At 36.4% G+C, this 23830-nt stretch overlaps 1 protein-coding gene across 1 annotated transcript in view; it reads right to left on the bottom strand.

Annotated features, from left to right (window-relative positions):
• Window positions 1–23830, bottom strand: part of LOC129944095 (endoplasmic reticulum aminopeptidase 2) — a 209959-nt gene that overhangs the window by 77418 nt on the left and 108711 nt on the right. Inside the window, exons 5-8 of the mRNA XM_056053287.1 lie at window positions 22903–23158; window positions 21862–22004; window positions 21531–21793; window positions 21345–21474 (exon numbers count right to left, since the gene is read on the bottom strand). Coding sequence (XP_055909262.1) covers window positions 21345–21474; window positions 21531–21793; window positions 21862–22004; window positions 22903–23158 — 792 coding nt within the window. The remainder of the gene's footprint in view (window positions 1–21344; window positions 21475–21530; window positions 21794–21861; window positions 22005–22902; window positions 23159–23830) is intronic.

Below are 23830 nucleotides of genomic sequence, written 5' to 3'. Positions count from 1 at the left end.
TAATGATCACCACAGTTGTCTTGTACGTTGTCAAGATGGAGATCAGCTAAGGTCAGGTTGAATTGCTGAAGTTTCCTACTCCTTAATACTAGCAAGCTTTAGAAATGCAATTTGACCGTGGATACGGTGTCCCTAATTTCAGTGGTTGGTGTGAGCGTCTAACATAATCCGTGCCGAAGAATGAAAGACTGGGGGGCAAACCAGTCGCTAACGAGCTCATTCGGATGCCTTGGCAGGGTCCGTCTTATTTTCTGCTTTACCCCGGTATATCGGCTCTGCCGGGGCTGACCTCTTTTTTCCGACCTACTCGTGTTACCAAAATACAATAAATTTAAAAAAAATGGACGAAATAGACAATACGAACGTAGAACCCTCCACAGACTTGGAGGATGAACTCTTGTCCTCCAGCCAGGAGACCTTGAAGGGGAGCTCATTTAGCGCTGTTAGTTCCAGCACTTGTGAGCATTCCAAACCCACAGAAAGTATAGGCAGTGCTATTCATACCACTCCTATACTTCCTAAACCGTATACAAAACCGAAACCCTCGAGCAGCAGTGCAACTGGAAGAACCAAAAAACAATCAGAAGGCGCTCTTCTCAGGAACCGCTTCAAATCGGCCTCTCACATTCTTGCTAAGATTGCCAAAAATGAAGAGGCCGGAGTGATTCATGAGAGGGACGCCTTAGATAAAATAAAGTACTAGAAGGTTGTTGATAAATACAATAATCTTCTGGCCAGCCGAGAAAAGGCCGTTAAGCGAAACAGATCTCAGGTAGAGATCTGCACGTCTCAGAAAAAGAGCAAGCTTGACGACCGGACAAAGCCAGTGAAAACACCATCTTCTATAGCAGCGCAACTGCGCACTCTTAGTGAGGTTGTCAGGGATGACCTCTACGTAGCAGTTGTGGATGAGCTCTTCACAAACAGCAAAGGTCTGCTGAACACGTGGAACTCTATCGAGGGCAAGCTCACTGAGATGGTGTTTTCATACACTATAACAAACAGTGAGGGCCCCTACCCTAGTTTTGACTCTGGCGAGATGCTCAAGGGGCATAGGGTAATTAAGTGTGCGGACAGGTTTTCTAGGGATTTCCTTAGTGAAAGCATTGCTAAGGTTAGCAATAACTGGGAGGGCTTGAAGCTGAAGCTTGTCCCAGCTAAGGACATCCCTAGACAACCGAAGGCTCGCATTCAGTTGCAACTCATGAGCATAAAACCAAGCGGACAGGACCTGATCCGCGGTCTTCAGAGTCAAAATCCGCTGGTCCCCATGCACGATTGGGCTCTCAAAAAAGCCGAATACAAACTTAGTTTTGGCATAAGGAATGCCAAATTAAAATTCTGCAGAGTCAGGGAACAGACACCGACAAAGCTGATGACAACGTCGAGGATGACGATGTTATAAGCGGAGTCGAGATCTCCAGCGAGTTGCCGGGCCCCAGCTCTACAGCTAAAAATAATTAAAAAACGCGCTGAAGGTCATCCAGATAAATCTGAAGAACTCTAAGTGCGCTTCAGATAATCTGAGAGTTTTCCTTAGGGAGGGAAACTTCGACATTGGCGTTATCCAAGAACCGTAGATAATCGGCCTCAAGGTCCGAGGCCTCCAAGACAACCAATACGACCTTTTTATAAAACCGCATATCAAGACCAAGGTAATCCCAGAACTTGTATTTTAGCTAAGAAACATTAAAAAAGGTTTTTTATCTCCAAATTTTAGCACTCCCGATCTGACAGTTGTCAGATATGAAGACAAGAATATACAGGGTTTGCTGATGGCCTCTTTTTACTCTACTCATAATACACCATCACCTCTGGAGGAGGTGTGCAAAATCATAACCGAAGCTAACATCAAAAAGACAAACCTTCTGTTCGGAGGTTATGCAAATGCTCGGCATACCCTTTGGGGAAGTTCTGTGATCAATGAACGAGTGAGTGACTTTTTGATTTTATTATTGAAAATAATATGACCATTTGTAACAGAGGCAATGCTCCCACTTTCGTCTTTCCGAGCTCGGAAAATTATGATGGATGGGAGGATGTGCTTGATGTTACTTTAGTAAACAACCGTAATTTATTAGTGGAGAGTTGGAGAGTTTCCCCTTTGATTTCGTTTTCGGATTACAAGTGGATTCTTTTTCAAATTAATTTCGAGTCGAAAAACCCTCCGCCCAACAGAAATCCCAAAAGAACTGACTGGACGAAATTCAGTCAAATTGTGAATTCCAAACTAAGCAACTTACCAAATCTCACTGAATCGATAGGAGACCTTGAGTCAAAGGTAAAAACCTTTGAAACTTCTATAAGTAAAGCTTTTAGAGTCTCTTGCCCAGTTAAATATAGCCGTAAAACCCTTCCTTCGTGGTGGAATGAAGAACTGTCGAGTCTTAGGAAAATGACGAGGACAATTTTCAATATCTGCCACAAACACAAGTTTTACCAACCTCTCTTTAAATTTACAAGCAAGCCCTGTCATCAGCCAAAAAACAAGGCTGGAGAGAATACTGTCAATCAATCGAAGACATAAAGGACTCCGCAAGGCTCAGCAAAGTTTTATCGAAGGAACATTGTAATCCTTCATTTCTAAAAAAGCCTGATGGAACCTGGACAGCCTCTCCAGCCGAATCGCTTGAGCTACTGATGAAGACGCACTTTTCGGGTTACGAAAGTGATAACCCCGAATCGCTTGAAACCACAGAGCTAAACGTAGCTCATATGGAGCAAGTCAATTCCGTTATAACCAGGGAAAATATTTTGTGGGCCATCAATAATTTTTCTTAATATAAATCCCCAGGCATGGGTGGCATACTGCCAGTTATGCTTCAAAAGTTGCATGATGTAGCAGCTCCATTTCTGGAACAAATTTTCAAAGGATCTCCTTCTCAAACATGTGCCCATGTCGTGGAGACAGGTCAAAGTAGTTTTTATCCCGAAAGTGAGTAGGCGAGGTCACGAATCCGCGAAGGATTTCAGACCAATAAGCTTAACACCTTTTGTGCTTAAAACCTTGGATTTTCTTGATTACCATATTAGAGAAATCCTAGTTGGACGGCCTCTCGAAAGCTCTCAGCATGCTTATCTTAAGGGAAAATCTACGGAGACTGCCCTCCATGAGGTAGTGCGTACTGTAGAACAAACAATCCATTATAAAGAATTTACTCTTGCCACCTTCCTAGACAAAGAAGGTGCTTTTAACAACGTCCTTACAGAATATATAGAAGAATCGCTCGTTAAGTTCGGTGTAGAAGACTTCATTCGAGAATGGATTATTTCCATGCTCAGTGGTAGGAAGATTCGAGCCTCTCTAGGCAATACAATCACAACAAAACACGTGAGCACTGGTACACCCCAGGGTGTTGTCCTTTCGCCTCTTCTATGGCTTCTGGTCATGGATACAATTCTTGTTAAATTAGAAAGATGTGGAGTGAAGGCGGTAGCTTATGCGGATGATTTGGTGCTATTGGTGTCAGGAAAGTACACCTCTGTGATTAGTGAAACACGAATCCACTAGTTGTGGACTTGGAGTCCACAAAAAAAAGTAAAACTGAACTGTTGCTCTTTACCTTCAAAACTAAAGTACCGCCCTTCACGCTAACTCGACTCAACGGTCAAATCCTATCATTGTAAGCCTGCTCTTAGCAAAGCCTATAACATTAATAAGCTAAGGAAGGTTTAGATAACAGCTTGCGTGGGCACCACAGGGGCCATGCGTACTTGCCCAACGGACGCCTTAAACGTTATTTTGGATCTTCTACCAATCGACCTTTTTATTAAATACATAGTTTCCTGCAGCGATATTAGGCTAAGGGAATCAAACAGCTGGTTGTCAAAACCTTATGGTCACAGCAACACAACGAAACTGATTCCCTCAGATATTTTCTCGGTAGACACTGACTACTGTTCTTATACTTTGAGCCTTAGTTAGGGTTTTAAGGTTATTTTCCCAGAGAAGATTGGGACGATGACATCGTGTCGATAGGTTTTGGACACAACCATATTTACTGACGGCTCAAAGATGGAGTTCGGAGTTGATCCTGAGATCTTTTCTGAGTCCCCAAATGTAGCTAAGTCCTTTATTCTTCTTGACTTTGCTAGCGTTTTGTAGGCTAAACTGCTTTCTTTAAGGGTGACATGTTAGATACTTAAACAAAGCCTAAACCAAAACTGAAATGCGGCTATCTTTACAGACAGTCAGGCAGCTGTCAAAGCCCGGCCACATCCTCATCTTAATTGGTCCAGCAATGTCGCGAAGAGCTTGCAAGCTTGAATATTAACCTCGGTGTCACCCTGATCTGGGTTCCGAGCCATAGTGGTATTGTGGTAAATGAACGGGCTGACGAGCTAGCCAGGCAAGGATCGGCCCTTCATAGCTCACTTGCGGAAATGGTTAACATTCCTCTCGGTGCTATGAAGGTTAAAATCTTTTCTATCTTCCAAACTGAATCAAACCGAAGGTGGAGCAATTTACCCAACTGCATTATATCTAGGAAGATATGGCCCACCTAGAACAAAACCCATACAAACGATCTTCTATGCAGGCCAAGGCAAGACATAGCCAGGATTGTTGCGGTTTGTACCGGACATTGGCCTATAGGAGTTCATGCAGAGAAGTTGAGAGATACCCAACAACACCTTTTGCCGGCGCACTACAGCGCTAATTGGTTCTCAGGCTACCTATCATAACACGATATTAAAAGAGATAAATAGTGTATACATATTACATTTCCCCCTCCTTAAGATTGATCGTCCCGAACAAATCCATCGTTGTCATCACCAATGTAGCGATGTAGTCGGTCGCGAAGTAAAACTTTAGGTTTTCCTCTGACTCCCTTTTGTATCCGGTACACGACATCATTGATTTTTTTATGACTGTATATGGACCTTCCCAGTCCCGTTGAAGTTTCGGTGACAACCCTTTTCTCGGTAAGACTAGCTGCATTACATAAGACCTTCCATCTGCTGATTCCCATTTACGTCGAAGGACACCCTCATGGACATAAAACGAGTCCCACTGTGCCCAATAGGCCTTCAGAGTCGGACTTCTATCGGAGATATCAGTCCATTCTGGTTTTCCTGGTGTTCCTTCTATGCGAGGATGGGTTCGATATCTGAGTCTTCTTGTTGAGCCTTCCTTAACTTGTCGTTGCTCCAGCCATAAATGGGATCGGTTTTGGTTCGTTGGACAGTTACCACCTCTTTTTCTCCTTGTCGTCTGCAATGCTTACAGTCTTGCTTGCATGGTCTCCGAGATAGTGCATCTGCATTTGAGTGAAGCTTCCCCTTCCAATATTGAATTTCATAATCGTACGTCTGCAGCCTCTCAATCCACCTTGCCACTTGACCTTGTGGATTCTTGAAATTCAAAAGCCAGTTAGCGCTCCATGGTCAGTTCGGAGAAGAAACTTGGTGGTGTTGGCCAATTCTTCACGGTGTCAAACTTATCAGGATCCGATATTTCACTTCGGTTTTGAAGAGTGAACACTTTCCTGGGTTAAGCTTTAGGTGGGCTTCTCGAAGTCTTTGAAACACGGCTTTCAGCTTTGAACAGTGTTCGTCAAATGTTTTCCCGTATACTATGACGTCATTCAAATAGACCAATCAAGATTTCCATGTGAGTCCTTGTAGGACGCATTCCATTAGGCGCTCAAAAGTCGCTGGAGAATTGCAAAGTCCAAAAGGCATCACTTTGAACTACCACAATCCGTTTCCTGTTGAGAATGCTGTCTTTTCCTTGACTTCAGGATGGATTTCGACTTGCTAGTAACCACTTTTCAAGTCCAAAGTTGGGAACCATTGTGCTTCTTCCATTGCGTCCAGAGTATCACTGATCCTAGGCAGAGGGTAGCTATCCTTCCTTGTCACATCATTAAGACGTACCTCACCATAAACTTTTGCGGTCTCTCCAGTTGCACCCCTTAGACGATAGCTGTTGGTGTTGTCGAGCCATGCCTTCTTAACGAGGTCTTGCCGTATGATTGACGCCGTGGCACCGGTGTCAATGGTAGCCACACATTTTTTGTCGTTTATACTTGCTTCCAAGGTCTCTTGTTGTCACGTTTCGTTTGAGAAACCTGGATGTTGGTTCTGGAGCCATCTATACCAGAAACCAGCTTCTACCCCTCGAAGTTGGTTCTTATTCGTTTCCGGAGTGGGAAACAACTTCGGAAGCAATGTTGTTGGTGTTGGTTTGACTTCTATTTCCACAGTGTTGAAATGCGGTTCCTCTTCGTGGTAATCTGCACTGTCGCTGTAAATTCCCAGTCTTATTGTAGTTCCTGCATCGTGCTGGTCCGTCTCGCTGACTGCTTTGTACAGTAGTCTTCTGACAAGAACATTCTTGGACTTGTTCTGCAGCTTCCATCGTCAGAGCGAAAGCCAATGCTTCTGGTAGTGTTCGCTTTCCAGCAGTGCGGATAGCCCTTTGAAGATGTATATTGCCCACAGCTCTCACAAAGGCTTCAACAGCAAGTTGATTTATTATCTCGGTACCAGCTGTAATACATGCCAGGTGAACCAATCGCTCGATATCTGCTGAAGCTGCTGCAGAGTTTCACCTCTTTTCTGTGTTCTATTGTTAAGCTGAACTCGGAAGACTTCTGTCATGTGTCTACCCTAAAACCGCTGTTCCATTGCGTTAACAAGAACTGTGAATTCACCACTCTTCTCTGCTGGGATGGTTTGTAGCAGCAAGCAAGGGCAAGAGCAATGTATTTTTCGTGATCCTCCCAGCCGTTTGTTAACACTGCTGCTTTAAACTGTTTCTTGTAGATTGACCACGGAATCTGCCCACCATAGCTTGGAGGATTCACTTCTCTCTTCCATGATTACTCACCAGAAGGTTCTCGAGCTTTCATCTTCCGCACTTTTTCTAATTCATTTGTGATGGTTTCAATTCGTTCGTCAATTTTCTCGAAACGTGCATTTTGTTTTTCGACGCGCTCGTCGACAGTTTTGATTTTCTCTTCGAAGTCCGCAAACCTGCTTTCTAAATATATATTCTGTTGTTCTTGCTTTTGGTCGCTTCTTTGGGCTTCTAGTTGTTTCAGGACATCATTCCTTTGAGTTTCTAGTTGTTTCAGGACATCATTTTTATTTTATTCAAATTTGGCTAAAGGAACTGACACCATGTTAGACGAGGCAACATTTGCATTAACCTCTTGCACTTTTGCTACTAATTCGAAAGCAAACGTATTTGGTTCTTCATTTTGTTGCTCCAGATATTCCTGCAACTGTTTAATGAGTTCGGTTTTTACTCCTGTCCCACTTAAGCCACGTTTGCTTAGTTCAGGAACAGCTCAGGGACAGTTAAGTCTTTCAAAACTTTACTCATTTTTTTTTTTAACTTCACTACTTTACACAAAATAGTTTAATCACTGCTCACTGTTCTTATTCGTAATAAGTTTTAATTCCACTTCTGACACCAATGTAATATTCGGCTTGGTCTGACAATTAAAACTTATTCACACTTGCAAATAAAACACAATTTTACTTTATTTAAATTGTTCCAACTTATTTATTGAACACTTTCAATTAATATATTTCAAAAAAAAAACAGTCTTTAGTCAATTATTACTTTTTAAACACAGTCTTTACTTTATCGCAGTTCACAACTAATAACAATCCCGCTTCGCTTATGAGCGCCTATTTATATACCTCAAATCGGTTCGAGAAACTACTAGGTTGTTCTCGATGCTTAACAAAGCTAGTTCTCCTCTTTATCACTAGATGTTGCCCCTTCGAGGTTCTTGTATGCGCTGAATGTTCTCGAAGTTAGTTCTCCTCTTAATCACTAGATGTTTCTCGATGCTTAACGAAGCGATTTCTCCTCTTTATTATTTGATGCTTAACGAAGCATTATATGTTGCCCCTTATTTTATTCTACTATAACACGATATTAAAAGAGATAAAGAGTGTAACATATTAAATATCATTTGGTGAACTATACCTTTGTGTTGGCAAAGGTAGCACCTGATTTATTTCATTCCAGTTCTTACGCTTTTGCTAGAGCACTTGGTAGATCTGGGGGGTAGATTGAGAATAAAATATCTGAGAAATTTCCAGACAAGCCGGATATGAATGTTCTCAAGGCGTTTTGCCTATGAATCCTACATTGTTCATGTGAAATGGGTGACTCATTTCCGTGGGTCATCATGGTCTTATTAATGATTAACGTAAGTTTTTCATTTAATTTAGTATAGTAGTCTAATATCTCCATAGACCCTTGTCTTAACACACCTAGCTCCTTCTCTAACATATGCAGTAGCCTTTTATCGGCGTAAGCAAAATCTAATCTTGACATAATTGCTTCGAAGTTTATAGTGTTGTACCATGATTGGTCAAAATGTCATTTGCACTATGCAGAATTTTATTTCTGAAAATGGTAAGTGCTGCGAAAAATCTCCTACTGCCTTTCGTATATAGGCTAATTGAGTTGTAAGCGGCTTCTCTCCAGCTTACATAGGAACTTGCGTTGCCAGAAAATTCAGGTAACGACTTTATAACATCTAATTCTTCGTTATCTTGTATTGTTACATCTATAGTTTGCTTTTCATAATTCTTAACTACATTAGAAGCTCCTAAATCTTTTAGCTTTTTATTTAAGTATTTAATTTATTTATAAAATTCGATTTATAGCAAGCTTATGTTATTTAATAATGCTTTCGCGATTAAAGCTTCTACTTCATGTACGTTTGACATTCTGTTATTAATAATTTTTCACTTTTGCTTGAATCTAAATTTTTGTTTCCACTTTGTATTTTTACTTTTTTTGCTTTTTGCAATCACTCATAAATTTTTTAAATATATCGGACATTAATTCATCTTAAAATATAATTTCTTACTTACATACATATAATACATTTTCTGCGCTTTCTCGAATCTTTGTTGACTATATGGCTGTTTTTTGTTTATGGCGAAGACACTGATTTTAAATTTAACTTTATTTTTTAGAATTAACATTAAAATTGGCCTATCTCGCCGGGCCTCCAATTATTTTTATTCTTCTTCATTTAATAAAAAAAATCTTTATTTCTTAAAATACTATTACAATAATTAATATTAATACAAGGGATAGCACTGCACTGCTCCGCTGATGATCACCAACTGCCCACTTGGCTGTCGTACTGTTTGTTTGGAGCATGATAATGCTGATCATCGCTTTTGGGTGCCAATATGGTTTGGAGATTAAGAGCAATGAAAATGCTGATGCTGATGGGTATTGATTTCCTTCTGTCTTAACCTAGATAAATATTTCTCTTTGTTTAAAGGAATAATATTGATAAACCCATTGATATTACAAAAAATGAGAATCATAACCGGTCAAATTATGGAAACAAATTGGAATAAATTTAGGTATCTTATATTTTGAGTTACAATTTGAATGCTCTGCTCCTCTGAATTAATCAGTCAAGTGATCATGATCTCGTACCTTTACGTCGCCCCATACTGCCTTCTTACAAATATGACATCTGGTTGCCTGCTGAAATTTGATTTCATCCTGTGGTGTCATGTTAATTTTGATTTTCTTACTCCAATAATGTCGATGAATATGTTTTAGTCTTCAACCAAGTTCGTAACAAAATCTCGTACACAGGCTTCACGTAGATTAATTTTATCATTTTAGATAAATTAAGAATTGATTCTAGAACAATTTATGGTCTAGACCCCTGTCTCTATTATACATTGCCAGGTTTTTCGTGGGATGCTATGTTGAAAGGAACAGGTGTTACGCTTGAACTTTTAACAGACATTAACATGTATAACTTTTTCGCAACGGGTATAAGAGGAGGTTTAACACAATGTAGCTTGCGACATTGTAAAGCAAATAATAAATATATGGTTGATTATGATTCAAGTAAAACATCTGATTATTTAATGTACTTAGATGCTAATAACCTATACGGTTGGGCCATGTCTGATTACCTCCCACATTCAGATTTTAAATGGGTTGAACCTCCAACTAATTTAGATGAGATTAAAGGCTGCTTAATTTCAAATGTATACATTGGTTATGTTTAAGAATTGGATCTCGAGTATCCCCTGGAAATACATGATAATCACAATTATCTTCCATTCTGTGCTTTAAACATTTCATTGTCTGGTACATCCAATAAGAAATTAATTGCTGATTTGAATAATAAAGTTAATTATATAATTCATTAGAAAACATTAATTCAATGCCTTGATAATGGTTTGGTGCTAAAGAAAATTCATAGAGTGATGCAATTCAAACAATCTCAATGGCTGAAAAAATATATTAATTTTAACAATGACCTAAGAAAAAAAAGCCACCACAAAGTTTAAAAAAGATCAGCGTAAACTTTGCAATAATGCTGTATTCGGAAAAACTATGGAAAATGTAGGCAAACAAAAAGATGTTCGAATTTTCGATTCAATAGAAAGCAAAGGCACCCATCTCGGTAGTCGCGCTCTTATAGCTAAACCTAATTTTCATAGCAAATTACAATTATCGCAAACCATGGCTGCTATTCAGTTCAAACGAATTCACAGTGTAGGTATATAATAAGCCTATATACTTAGGTTTTTGTGTTTTGGAGATTTCAAAGTATAAAATGTACGACTTTCATTATGCATACATGAAACCTATATTTACTGACAACGTACATCTGGCTTACATGGATACCGATTCATTTATTTATAAAATAAGAACAGATGATTCTTACAATGTAGTACCCGTGCATTATGGTTAGTGCGTTGGACTGCCATGCAAGGGGTCTTGGGTTCAATCCCTGCCTGTGCCAACTTAATTTAAAAAAAAAAAAAAAATTTCGCGGGTACTGCCTGAATTGACAAATCCTGCAAGAGTAATTCTCGTCATGAAAAAAGTGCTTTCTCAAACCAGCCGTTCGGATTCGGCCTAAAATTGTAGGTCCCTTCCATTCCTGACAACAGTACTCGCACACAGGAATGGTTGAGAGTTGTAAGTCACTAGGCCCTGGTTCACTGATTTGATTCTTACAATGATATAAGAAATGATATAATAGATAAATTTGATACTTCAGACTATTCACCCAAAACCGCTACGGTATTGCCCTGCTCAATGTGAAAAAGTTAGGATTTATGAAGGATGAAAATAATGGTAGAAAAATGGAGGAATTTATAGGATTAAGAGCTAAAATGTATAGTATAGACATAGAAGATGCTGCACTAATAGATAGATAGATAGATATTTATTTGCGTAGAATAAAGCATTACAATTTTACATGAATTATAGTGAATACACACAGCTTGCACAGAGATATGATATTTAGTTTATATTATCTTACAACTGGGGAAAATATATATTTCGGTATGACAAAAGAGTTGTAGAATGAAAAGCTGCACTAATAAAAAAAGCTAAGGGTATTAAATCAGCAGCTGTAAAAAAAATGTCTTTACAAAATTACAGAGACTGTTTGCTACATAAACAAAACTTCTATAGTAAAATGTTGAACTTTAGATCTAAACACCATACTATATACACCGAATGTTTAAACAAATTAAGTTTAAGTTGTTCTGATGACAAAAGATTTATGCACCAATAATATAAATGCACTAGCTCGGGGTCATTATCGAATAGAACTTAAAAATGCTGCTGTATTCATTACAAATAAAAGCATCTAAAGGGGGGGGGGTTGTTTGATGTAAGCCCTCTACCATCAATGATAGATACTGTTCAGGATTAATCAAACTACATTTAAGCTCAAATCATTAATTCATTTCATTTATAGTTTGTATTGTATTTGATTGTAACAAAACCCTGCTTGGAAGATTATTCGCGCGACTCATTGTACTTACTTAAAACAAACAACTTATAATCCGCTTAATCCTCATCCAAGGCCAATAATTTGCATATTGTAATGCATTGTATTTAGATGATTTGGTATAGAAAAAAAACAACTATGTAGGTATCATTCGATATAAAACAATTTTAAACTTTCCATTTTTGTTTGACCATCGATCGCCGTGAACACATCTTCCAAGCAAGCCCTAACTGGTAACATTTTTCATTATACAATTAAAACATAAACCGTATTACATTGTTATATTTTACAATTAAAACTTAAACATTATACATTAATTTTTTCATATAACAATAAACTTAAACTTTATAACGATTTAATCAAATCTTTCGAATTCTCAATCATAAAAAAGTTGTCCTTCCAAGCCGAATTTAAAGAATTTTTCTAAAAGTGTTTTTTTTTTAAAGATATCGAATTGCATATATATATATATAATATATTGATTGTATGATATCTATATATATATGTCCTTCGAAGCTATTCATGCACCGCATATGTGATACAGTGTATTCATACGAATTTTTTTGATTGATCTCGCATCGTTTTATCGTTTCGTTAATAAAAAACTAATTGTGCTTTTCGACATGGCGAATGCATTAAAAATCAAATGTGGTAACGCCAAAAGGTGCTTAGCGCGGGCAGCAGCATTTGTGGAAACAATAGATGAATCCACAACTCTAGAAATGCTTGAGATACGTTTGAATAAACTTGAGACCGCATGGTCAGAATTTTCTTCGCTTCATAACGAGATTCTCGAACAATCTCAAGAAAGTCAAGTCGGTGAAATTGAAAATGAGGTTTCGACATATGAAACAAAATATTTTGTTACCAATGCTCAAATAATTAAAGCAATTCGCGAAAGGGTAAATTCCAATGAACTTTCGTTAAATAAGTCAGCTAAAGATCGTTTTTTTTTGGAAAAATTAAATAATTCGTCTTCGTTGTCGCCGAATAATTCAAATAAAACCAAACTTCAAAATATCGTTATGCCACCGTTTAGCGGAAGCTATAAGGATTGGCCATCCTTTCGAGATTTGTTTCTCGGATCAGTTGACACTAAGACGAATCTTAGTCAAACTCATAATTTCCACTATTTGAAATCGTATCTACGTGATGATGCCGCTAATCTCATAAAGCACATTAGCATATCCGATGTTAATTATGCTGAAGCATGGGATCGTTTAGAAAAGCGTTATGATCGTAGACAATTAATCGCTTATTCGTTTATTGAAACTTTTTTCTCGCTTCCTACTACAAATGTTTGCAATGTTCAAACTTTAAGAAAAATGTCTGATGGTGCCGATGAAGTTGTGCGTGGACTTAGTGCGTTCTGTAAATCGAGTCGCGACCCATAGCTCATTTATTTGTTATTAAACAAACTGGATCCCGATTCAAAACAATCTTGGGCAGAACACATCCCTTCTCGTGAAGACTGCACCATAGTTGAATTTTTAGAATTTTTAGAAGAGCGGTGCGATGCTCTTAAGGCATGCCAATCTCTTAATGGTCGTTCGGTCACAACGCGTACAAAGCAACCAACTAGCATTCGGGATCATTTAACTGGGCCCTCAGATTCAGCTACGTCATCAAAATGTGCAATGTGTAAAGAGGATCATATCCTTCCGCAGTGTGCCAAATTCGTCGCGTTAGACATTGACTCTCGTCGAAGTTTTGTAAAAACAAATTTACTTTGTTTTAATTGCCTTCGTGCTGGCCATTCGTTGCTTAAATGCCGTTCCTCGTTTCGTTGTCGGGTGTGTAAATCACGCCATCATTCGCTTGTGCATCTTGAAGATGCATATGAAAAATCTCAATCCGCTTCTTCAAAATCTTCGCTTCAATCTCAACCTTGGTTATTAACTTCTACAGCTACATCTTCAACTACAACTACTGCTCCTAATTCGTTAATTAGTAACCATTCGCTTGAATTCACCTGTCGAAAACACTATTACCAACGCTGTTGGCTAAAATTCAAGATATTCAGGGAAATCTTCTAAACTGTCGTGTGCTACTAGATTCCGGGTCACAATCTACTTTCGTTGTTGAATCTTTCGCTCAAAGACTCGGGTTTCATAGAACTCATTCAAGAATCCCTATTCTCGGTTTATCGGCTACGGAAATAGGATATACAAAAGTGAGTATATCGTTAAACCTCCATTCTCGTTTCAACACATCTCAATTATTCGTTGATGCATTTATAATGGATAAATTATCTTCGAATTTACCATCTAAGTCGATAGACGTGTCTTCTTGGTCATATATTGAAAATCTCGAACTTGCTGATTCAAATTTCAATTGCGCTGCTCCCATTGATGTTCTTCTTGGAGCTGATAAGCTTTGGAGCATTCTAAGGAATGGACAAATTTGTGGTCCTGATGGGTGCCCAATCGCTCAAAGTACTTCGTTCGGTTGGATCATAACGGGACAGTTCTTTAAACCAGAAGAATCGAATTATTTCACGTCTTTTCATTCGTTAGTCGATATTGATTCGTTATTACACCGATTCTGGGAACTCGAAGAAGTTCCTCCAGCAAATAATACAGCTGTGGTCGACCAGGCGGAAGAACATTTTCGCCAAACATTTTCTCGGTCTCCTGACGGCAAGTATGTCGTTCAACTTCCATTCAAAACACAAAATCCATCGTTCGAAAAAACTCTACCTTTTGCTGTTTCGCGTCTCTATGCAATGGAACGTCGTTTCAATCAAAATTCCAGTTTGCGAGAATTATATTCTAAGTTCATGCGAGAATATATTGATTTAGGCCATATGACTCAGATTCCTCGTGAAGAAATCGCTATTCCTAATGGCAGATGTGTTTATCTTCCTCATCACGCAGTGTTGAAGCCGGACAGCTCGTCTACAAAATTACGTGTCGTGTTTGATGGTTCAGCTGAGGACTCAACGGGAAAGTCTTTAAACAGTACTCTATTGATAGGCCCTTCTATTCAATGCAATTTAATAGGTGTGCGCTTACGTTTCCATCAACATCCGTTCGTGTTTACTGCAGACGTTGTTAAGATGTTTCGACAAATTTGGGTTGATGATTCACATGCTGACTATCAGCGCAGCGTATTGTTTGGCGTGAATCTCCTTCGAAAGAAATCGAGCATTATCGTTTACGTACTGTGACGTACGGTACTGCATCCGCTCCATTTTTGTCTGTTTTTTTCTGAAACAACTTGCTGAAGATTATAAATCAGACTACACAAACGCAGCCCGAGTTCTCCTAGAAGATGTCTACGTCGATGATGTCATGACAGGAGCTAATCAAAGAAGGAACTTATGGAACTACAATCTGAACTAATAGCTCTCCTTTCCTTGGCCAAACTTCAGCTGCAAAAATTGAGTTCTAATTGTTCTACTCTTCTAGCTTCGCTCCCAAAGGAAGAATGTGAATACTCTATTTTCGATACGGAACGCTCAAAGTCATTTGTTAAAGTACTCGCCATGCATTGGAACCCTTTATATGACGAATATTCATTCCGCATGTCAAAAAATCTTATCTTCCAACCATCTTGTTGACTAGGCGCTCGTTACTGTCAGAAGTGTGGCGAATATTCGACCCATTAGGACTACTGGCACCATCTGTCGTTTTCTTCAAAATACTCTTTCAGGAACTCTGGTCATCGAACTTAAATCTTGGTTGGGACGACCCGTTGCCTTCAGAATTAGCGGAACGATGGGCAAAGTATAGACAAGAGATTTCGGATATTGAGCGGGTTCATATCCCCAGAAACTTGTTTGCATCTTCATTCGATGACGTCGAGCTTCATGGATTCTGCGATGCATCCTCACTCTCTTACGGTGCTGTTTTATACACTCGTTGTAAGACCACAGAATTATACAAAGTCAACATTATTGCAGCAAAGACAAGGGGTGATCCGTTAAAACCGATTTCGATTCCTCGCTTGGAGCTTTGTGGGGCTTTGCTGCTAACTCGTTTGTTCAATCTCATAAAATCATCATTTTTCGCTGGAGTACGTTCGTTGCCAACAGAACCTCTGCTATATTGGAAACTGCTCCAAGGAGTTGCTGGAACCATATTCGATCCGAGTCAAATCCAGCTGATTGTGCGTCGCGCGGTATTCTTCCGTCGAATCTTCCAAATCATCATCTTTGGTGGACTGGTCCACCATGGTTATCCCTTGAGGAAAATGAATGGCCAAAACCAAAACTCGTGAACTTTAACCCGGAAGAGAACGAACTCTTACTCGAAAAAAGATTGTCTCCACCTCAAGTTCTTCTAACGTCATCCAACAAGTTTGATGTCATTGATCATATTATCAATAAAACATCATTGTGGTTTCGTATGCAAAGGATACTCGCTTACGTCATACCTATGTGAAAAATCTAATAAACCTAATCGTCGCACCTCATACTTAACCCTAAAGGAAATCATCGTCGCGAAAACAACTATAATTAAATCCATCCAACAAAATTCATTCAGTGAAGATATTCGTGCCCTAATAACCAAAAAACTTCTACCCCAAAAATCAAAACTTCTAAAATACTCTTCCTTTTTAGATAACAAAGGTCTTCTTAGATCTCTTTATATTCTACATAATAACATTTTTTCTGCTGTTCTTATAGAAGATATCCACAAAGGTAACCTACACCCAGGAGTTTCCGCAACATTCGCCATTGTAAAACAGCAGTTTTGGATCTTGGGCTCTCGTAACATCATCCGTAAGATTGTTTTGGCTGCAATAGATGTTACAAACTGCGAAAAGATACCACTACGCTACTAATGGGTGACTTGCCATCGCAAAGGATATCACAAAGCCTCCGTTTTCACATACAGGTTGTGATTATGCTGGGCCTTTTAACATCAAGTTTTTTCGAGGTCGTAATCCAAAAACATCAAAGGCCTACATTTGTTTATTTGTATGTATGGCCACCAAAGCTATTCACCTCGAGCTAGTGAGTGATATCACTTCTCAAGCCTTTCTCGCCGCTTTTCGTCGATTTGTTTCGAGACGTGGACTCTGTTTGAATGTTTATTCGGACAATGGAACCAACTTCCAAGGTGCGCGTCGATGTCTCAACGTGATGCACAAGTTGGTTATGTCAGAAGCATATAATGAAGCCGTTGCTACGGCACTTGCAAAGGACAGTGTGGAATGGCACTTTATCCCCCCATCGGCAACCCATTTTGGTGGTTTGTGGGAGGCTGGTGTCAAGTCCGTCAAGTTTCTCATACGACGTGTAATTGGATCAACCATACTTACTTTCGAAGAACTATACACGGTTCTTACTCAAATCGAAGCTGTTCTAAATTCTCGTCCTCTATGTGTTATTTCAGATAATGATTTGAACCCACTAACCCCAGCACATTTCATTATAGGTGAACCATTTACTGCAATCCCAGAGCCAACTACTTTGAAAACACTAGTCAACCGACTCTCTCATTGAAATCACCTCCAAAATATGGTCCAAGGGTTTTGGAAACGTTGGCATATGGAGTACATCACCACCCTTCAAGAACGTCCAAAGTGGAAACGATCCACCCCAAACCTTAATCCAGGAGACCTGGTTATTATAAATGAGCCGATCTTCCACCAACAAAATGGCTTCTTGGCAAGATCGAAGCAACAACTCAAGGGTCTGATGGTCGAGCACGAGTTGCAACTGTAAAGACCGCTGGCGGAACATTTGTCCGTCCAATCACCAAACTGGCACGAGTACCCATGTCCTGAAACTCGTTCCAGGGGGGCCGGAATGTTCAGGATTAATCAAACTACATTTAAACTCAAATCATTAATTCATTTCATTTATAGTTTGTATTATATTTGATTTTAACAAAACCCTGCTTGGAAGATTATTCGCGCGACTCACTGTACTTACTTAAAACAAACAACTTATAATCCGCTTAATCCTCATCCAAGGCCAATAATTTGCATATTGTAATGCATTGTATTTAGATGATTTGGTATAGAAAAAAACCACTATGAGAGTATCATTCGATGTAAGACAATTTTAAATTTTCCTTTTTTGTTTGACCATCGATCGCCGTGAACACATCTTCCAAGCAAGCCCTAACTGGTAACATTTTTCATTATACAATTAAAACATAAACCGTATTACATTGTTCCATTTTACATTAAACTTAAACTTTATAACGATTTAATCAAATCTTTCGAATTCTCAATCAAATACCTATTTTGTTAAATATTAAAATCTAAAATAAAATATTAATAAATATCGTAAAAAAAAACAAATATATCTTTTGTTCAAACTCTTCTAAAATTCTCTTGCATTGTATATAATTCTAACCAGTACAACCAACAGAGGTAAGTATTTTGGAATGCTAGAACATCCTATTAAGAATGTGTTTATCTAATCCACACATCAATTTTAAATGGCATGCCGTGCAGATGCTAATGTTGTGCTATTCAAAAAATCCAACTATAAAAGTATATCCCTCAACCAATTTATCACTGAAAATCCAATCTCACAACTAATGTTGAAATGAAAAAAAAAATACGTATGGTGCTAGAAATCCAACCACTGATAACTATTCCTAATTAGAATCAAACTGGTGGAAATGCATCCCAATATTTTTGTGTTCCGAACGTTAATTTTATGTTTTTGCGTTTTAACGTGAACGTGAATTTTACGTTTTAACGTGAATTTTAGGTTTTATTTTACGTTTTTGCGTTTAAACGCGAATGAATTTTACGTTTTAACGCGAATTTTACTTTTTTGCGTCTTAGCGTCAACGTGAATTTCACGTTTTTGCGTTTTACGTTTCAACTTTTGCTATGCATGGTCTAGAACCCAAAATAATACCGATTTCTAACGTTTGTTAAGCATGGTCTAGACCCCAAAATAATACCAGTACCAGAACCCTGGTGATGCCGATATTTAGCATAGATCAGAACCCTGCTGATGCCACTGTTGTAGTACTACTAAGTTAAATAAAACCCGGACTATTTAGTCCTTCCCTTAACACTTGTAAATTTAATAGTAAAGTAAATGCACTTAGCTCATTTAATGTTGACTAGCAGAACAAATAACTCAAAACTGGGCACAAATACTTTGGGCTGTGTGGACTGGGTTTCAACCCACCGAATTTATTTTTATACCAACCATTATTCTGGGACGAAATGGCATTCCTAGAAGACGAGTTAGTCCACTTTTACAAAGATGGATCAAAACCAATGAGGGAGTTGGGGTGTGTAATCTGAATGACTGAAATTAAGTTTTCCATTCCGCCTTTCAATCAGTGTAGCGTGTTTCTGCTGGAACTTTGGTTTGGGCGATAAAAGAAATCTGGTCCTGGCTTAATGAAAACGTGATAACAACATCTGGTATCTGTATTTTCTCAAGTAGCCAGGCCGATATCAAATGTCTGGACTCTATCCTTACAATCTCTATAACAGTAAATAACTGTCGATCATCTTTTATTAAGATGGAACAACAGTTTAATATTCACCAGGGTCCCAAACCATAGAGAATTGCGTGCGTGTGTACGTACGGCCATACGTTCGTAAAGATTTGTTCGTAGTCCATATATTACGAACCAGTAAAAATATCGACTTTAAATAAATTTTGCTATACAGATAATGATGCAGAAGGGACTCTCAAAAAAATTGAGTTGGTGGTTTTTTACCATAGAAAATGTTGGTGAAACCAGAATATCTTATAAACCATTAATGCAAGTGACTTGAATAAAATTTTGTATTGTACGCTGTGACGTGGTACAAAACTACTAAAATGTATTAAACAAATCAACTAACGGTTTTTTTAATAAATCAAAAAAAAGTGAAAAAACATAACTGTTAACTCGAATATTTTCGAACAAAAAAAGATTTTATTTCCAAAATAATTTTATATTTTATTACAAAAAAAAAACATTACTAAAAGTTGGTAAAAATTGATTTTCAACTCAATTATCTTTTCAAGAATTTAAGATGTTAACTTCAAAGTTCAAACTAATGTTATCTTATAAAAATGCAGTTTTTGTTACATAAAATAAAAACATATAAAGAACAAAGAACATTATAAATATTTTGTTAGAGTTTTAAGCAAGACAAATCGGCAGATGGAATGGAAAGCTATCAGTGTGGGTCGCATCCCAGCCTCTCCTTATGTTTAACACCGAGGTAGATAAAATTGCATTAAAATTACTATGCTAAGCGGCTTTTACATTCATTGTTACGAAGCTTTTCATACATTTAAATAATTAGTATTGCTCGGAACATATAAGCGTAATGATTTTATATATGTACTTATACAAAGATTTGTTTGTTATTAAAAAGTTAAAAAAGTTTCACTTTAACTTCGAAGCCAGGCACAATATTTTTATTAAATTTCCCCTAAAAACTCAGTATGCGTAAAAAAAACGTCAATTTTTCTCGTTGAATTCGTCAACATTACAAATACAACAATGTAAACAATTGGGTTTTGGAGGGTGATACTTACGAGGAATTCATATCTTCATATATATACATACATATATATCCGTGTGTGCTTATGCTCGTATGCCCGTTTGTCCGTATGTCATGTCCGTGTGTCTGTATGTCCGTGTGTCCGTATGTCCGTATATTCGGGATACCATTTGTCGTCATCCATATCTCAAGAACCAATAGGGATACCGACTTCAAATAAGTTTTGTTTTACAGATAATAACATTAGAATGATGCGAAAGCACTTGCACAAAAATTTAGTGTGTGGTTTTTCGAAAAAAAGTAAAGGTTTTGGTTGGCCCTAAATATCTCAGAAACCATTAACGCTGGTGACTTTAATTTAATTTTGGGTTATGTATTAATGTGACGTGATACCAAATTATAGTATAATTTAAAATTAAAAAAAAAATAACTAAAAAGGATATTACCTCCAGAATAATTTTATGCAGTGAACCTCTTGATTTTCGACTCTAATTTCTTTTCAAAACCTAAAGATATTACCAACAAACTAATTTTGTTCGATACAATATTGCTTTTGAAATTTATCAACATTTTTGCTAGTCAAAATTGGTAAAAACTGATGTTCGATTCGAATCTTCGGGGATAGATAAAGGTATTGCTTTAAAAATGATGTTAATCTTTGCAAAAATTTGTTGGTAACTTAAAATAATATTTTTAGAGAAATCCAGTTACAATATTTTTTTATAAGAAATAAAAACTTTCAAAAAAAAAAAATTGATAAGAAATTTTTTTTTCCAAACAAAAAAAGCAACAAAAACCCATATTTATGTATATCAAAATTATTTTATGATGCGGAAAACATTGTTTTAGATTATTTTTCATTACAAACCTACAAAACAACAGAACACTGTTAAAAAATGGGTTTCGACTCAAGTATTAAGAGAATATAGAAAATGATTGACTTAAAAATTTCACAAAATATTGTTCTTAATATTATTTAGCAAAACCGACAGACAGCCACGGATCGGAAGCTATCAGTGTGGGTCGTATCCCAGCCACTTTGTAAGTTTTGAATGTATATTTTCCCCTACTAAAAATGTGTATGGAAGTTACTTATAAAATATAAATTGTAACCTTAAAAACCTAAGAACGAGTGATAAAATCTTAACTTACCTCTCTCAAATTTGGAGGAATATGCTCATTCCTCTCATTAATAAATTGATTAAATATTGTTTTCGATTTTTTGATAACATCACCATCTTCCCATAAAACCAAGGCCAATAAAACTCCAGGCCGCACCATTCTAAATGAACACCGTACAATTTAATCAAATTGAAATTAATATCTAAGCAATCTTACTTGGTCTCGATATCCCCTTCATCCAAATATCCAATTCGTTCTATTATTGATGAAAACTGTAACTTAATAAACTCTGACAGCATTAAAAAGCATTCGGAGTATTTTAGAATTCTTCGCCAATTTTCTAAATGTCTAACGGCCAAAGTAATTGGTCCCCATTTTGTTTCATTTTGAAGATATGGAATCATATTCAGAATAATTTCGCATGATAATAAATTAGCATGGCAAAGTGTAAATCCATCAGAGAGTAGTCCAACTCGGTCCTAATAATTTATAGGTATTAATAAACAGAAAATCCATGATCTTTAAAACAAATATTTTCATTCAATACCTCTGGACTTAACTGCTTATGATCTTTAACCAACACTTCAATTATTTTTTGCCAGTTTCCTTCATCATACAAAACTCTGTAGAAGCTGCTTTGTCCAGAATTCAATTTGATCCACTTAACACCATCAGTAACTTGAAACGAAACTTAAAAAAAGGAAATTATCATCTGCAAGTCACAATGAAACGAAACTAAATAAAATAAAGTTAAATAAACTTTAATTAAATTAAATTAAATTAAATTAAATTAAATTCAATTGAATTAAATTAAATAAAATTAAATTGAATAAAATTAAATAAAATTAAATTAAATTAAATTCAATTGAATTAAATTAAATAAAATTAAATTAAATAAAATAAAATAAAATTAAATTAAATTAAATTAAATTAAATTAAATTAAATTAAATTAAATTAAATTAAATTAAATTAAATTGAATTAAATTAAAATAAATTAAATTAAATTAAATTAAATTAAATTAAATTAAATTAAATTAAATTAAATTAAATTAAATTAAATTAAATTAAATTAAATTAAATTAAATTAAATTAAATTAAATTAAATTAAATTAAATTAAATTAAATTAAATTAAATTAAATTAAATTAAATTAAATTAAATTAAATTAAATTAAATTAAATTAAATTAAATTAAATTAAATTAAATTAAATTAAATTAAATTAAATTAAATTAAATTAAATTAAATATAATTTAATTTAATTTAATTTAATAAATTAAACTTTTAATTTATACAATTTGTCATATCAATAAAATTGACTTTTTAAAATCATTATTTGAAAAATTTTATCTAGAAATAAATGAAATGTTTTCGGGTTTAGTCGCACCCCAGCCTTTTTTCTTTTAGTTATGCGGTCTTTCCCAACACTTTTACAATCGAAAACTGTTTGTTTTATTTCAATATTTGAAAAATTGTAAGATATTCACCGGTTAGCGCAAAGCTCTAACGTTTGTTTGCAAGGAAATTATACCCTAACGTTATTTTATAAACAACACACCTCCAGCAATTGAACACTTTAAATAGAATTACCTTTGGCTTTATCCATCCATAATTGTTGAGAGGAGTTTTTCATATTTGTAATATATTTAACTGGAAACGCCCAGATAGTTGATGCGTTCAAATTTTCCTTTGTGTCTAGTTTCGGACTAGAAGATAAGGCATCATCGTCTGCAGCTATATTAATTTTGCGTTTAAAAGGTGCTTGCGATAGTGTGAAATTATTTCCTGTTTTAGATACAGTTATTAATGGAAACCCTTGCTTGTTCATCCACAAACTCATCATTTCCTGCAATAGATAAATACGAAAGTTATCGCTTTATAAAAGTAACTTTAAAGTAAATAAAAACGAAAACATCCAATTGGATTCATTTTCAAAATAAACTAACGTTGGAAAAATTCAGAGAAAGCTTGATTTTAAAGTAGATCCTCATTTAAAAGGTTGGTCAAAATTCTAACGGCCGATGTGAAAAATGTGAACCCCACTTTAACGTTAAATATTTTTCTGCGTTTCATTTCAAATTTATCATTTAAAAAATCATTTAATCGCCCAAATTTGCTACAATCGGGAAAATCGGTCAAAAATATGACAAAAACGTCCACCTCAACTCGTCGTCTTGTCCAACAATTGCACCTCTCATTATCGTCCTTAATAAACATTATTTATAAAGATTGCATTAATATGCTTGCTAGGTACAATTGACTCAAGAACTAAATAATCTTGATAATTTTAAGCCTAGTCAATGGTAAGTGTGGAAGAACGCCCTTTAATGCTTCCGTAAAATAAACAGACCTAAATGCAACAATATAGCTGTCTCAATTTGATACCGCAGTTTGCACTCTTCATCGGAAATGTCGCCATTTTAGTTTTTATTTTTTGTTTCTCCGTCTATCCCTAATTGGAATTTCATTATGAAACTGAACTTTCAATTGAGTAAGTCGAGGAGTGCAAACTGCGGTA

Source organism: Eupeodes corollae, chromosome 1, assembly GCF_945859685.1.
Source record: "Eupeodes corollae chromosome 1, idEupCoro1.1, whole genome shotgun sequence".
NCBI lineage: Eukaryota > Metazoa > Arthropoda > Insecta > Diptera > Syrphidae > Eupeodes > Eupeodes corollae.
The sequence above is the reverse complement of the archived record's forward strand: the minus strand, read 5'-3'. Positions and strand labels throughout refer to the sequence as shown.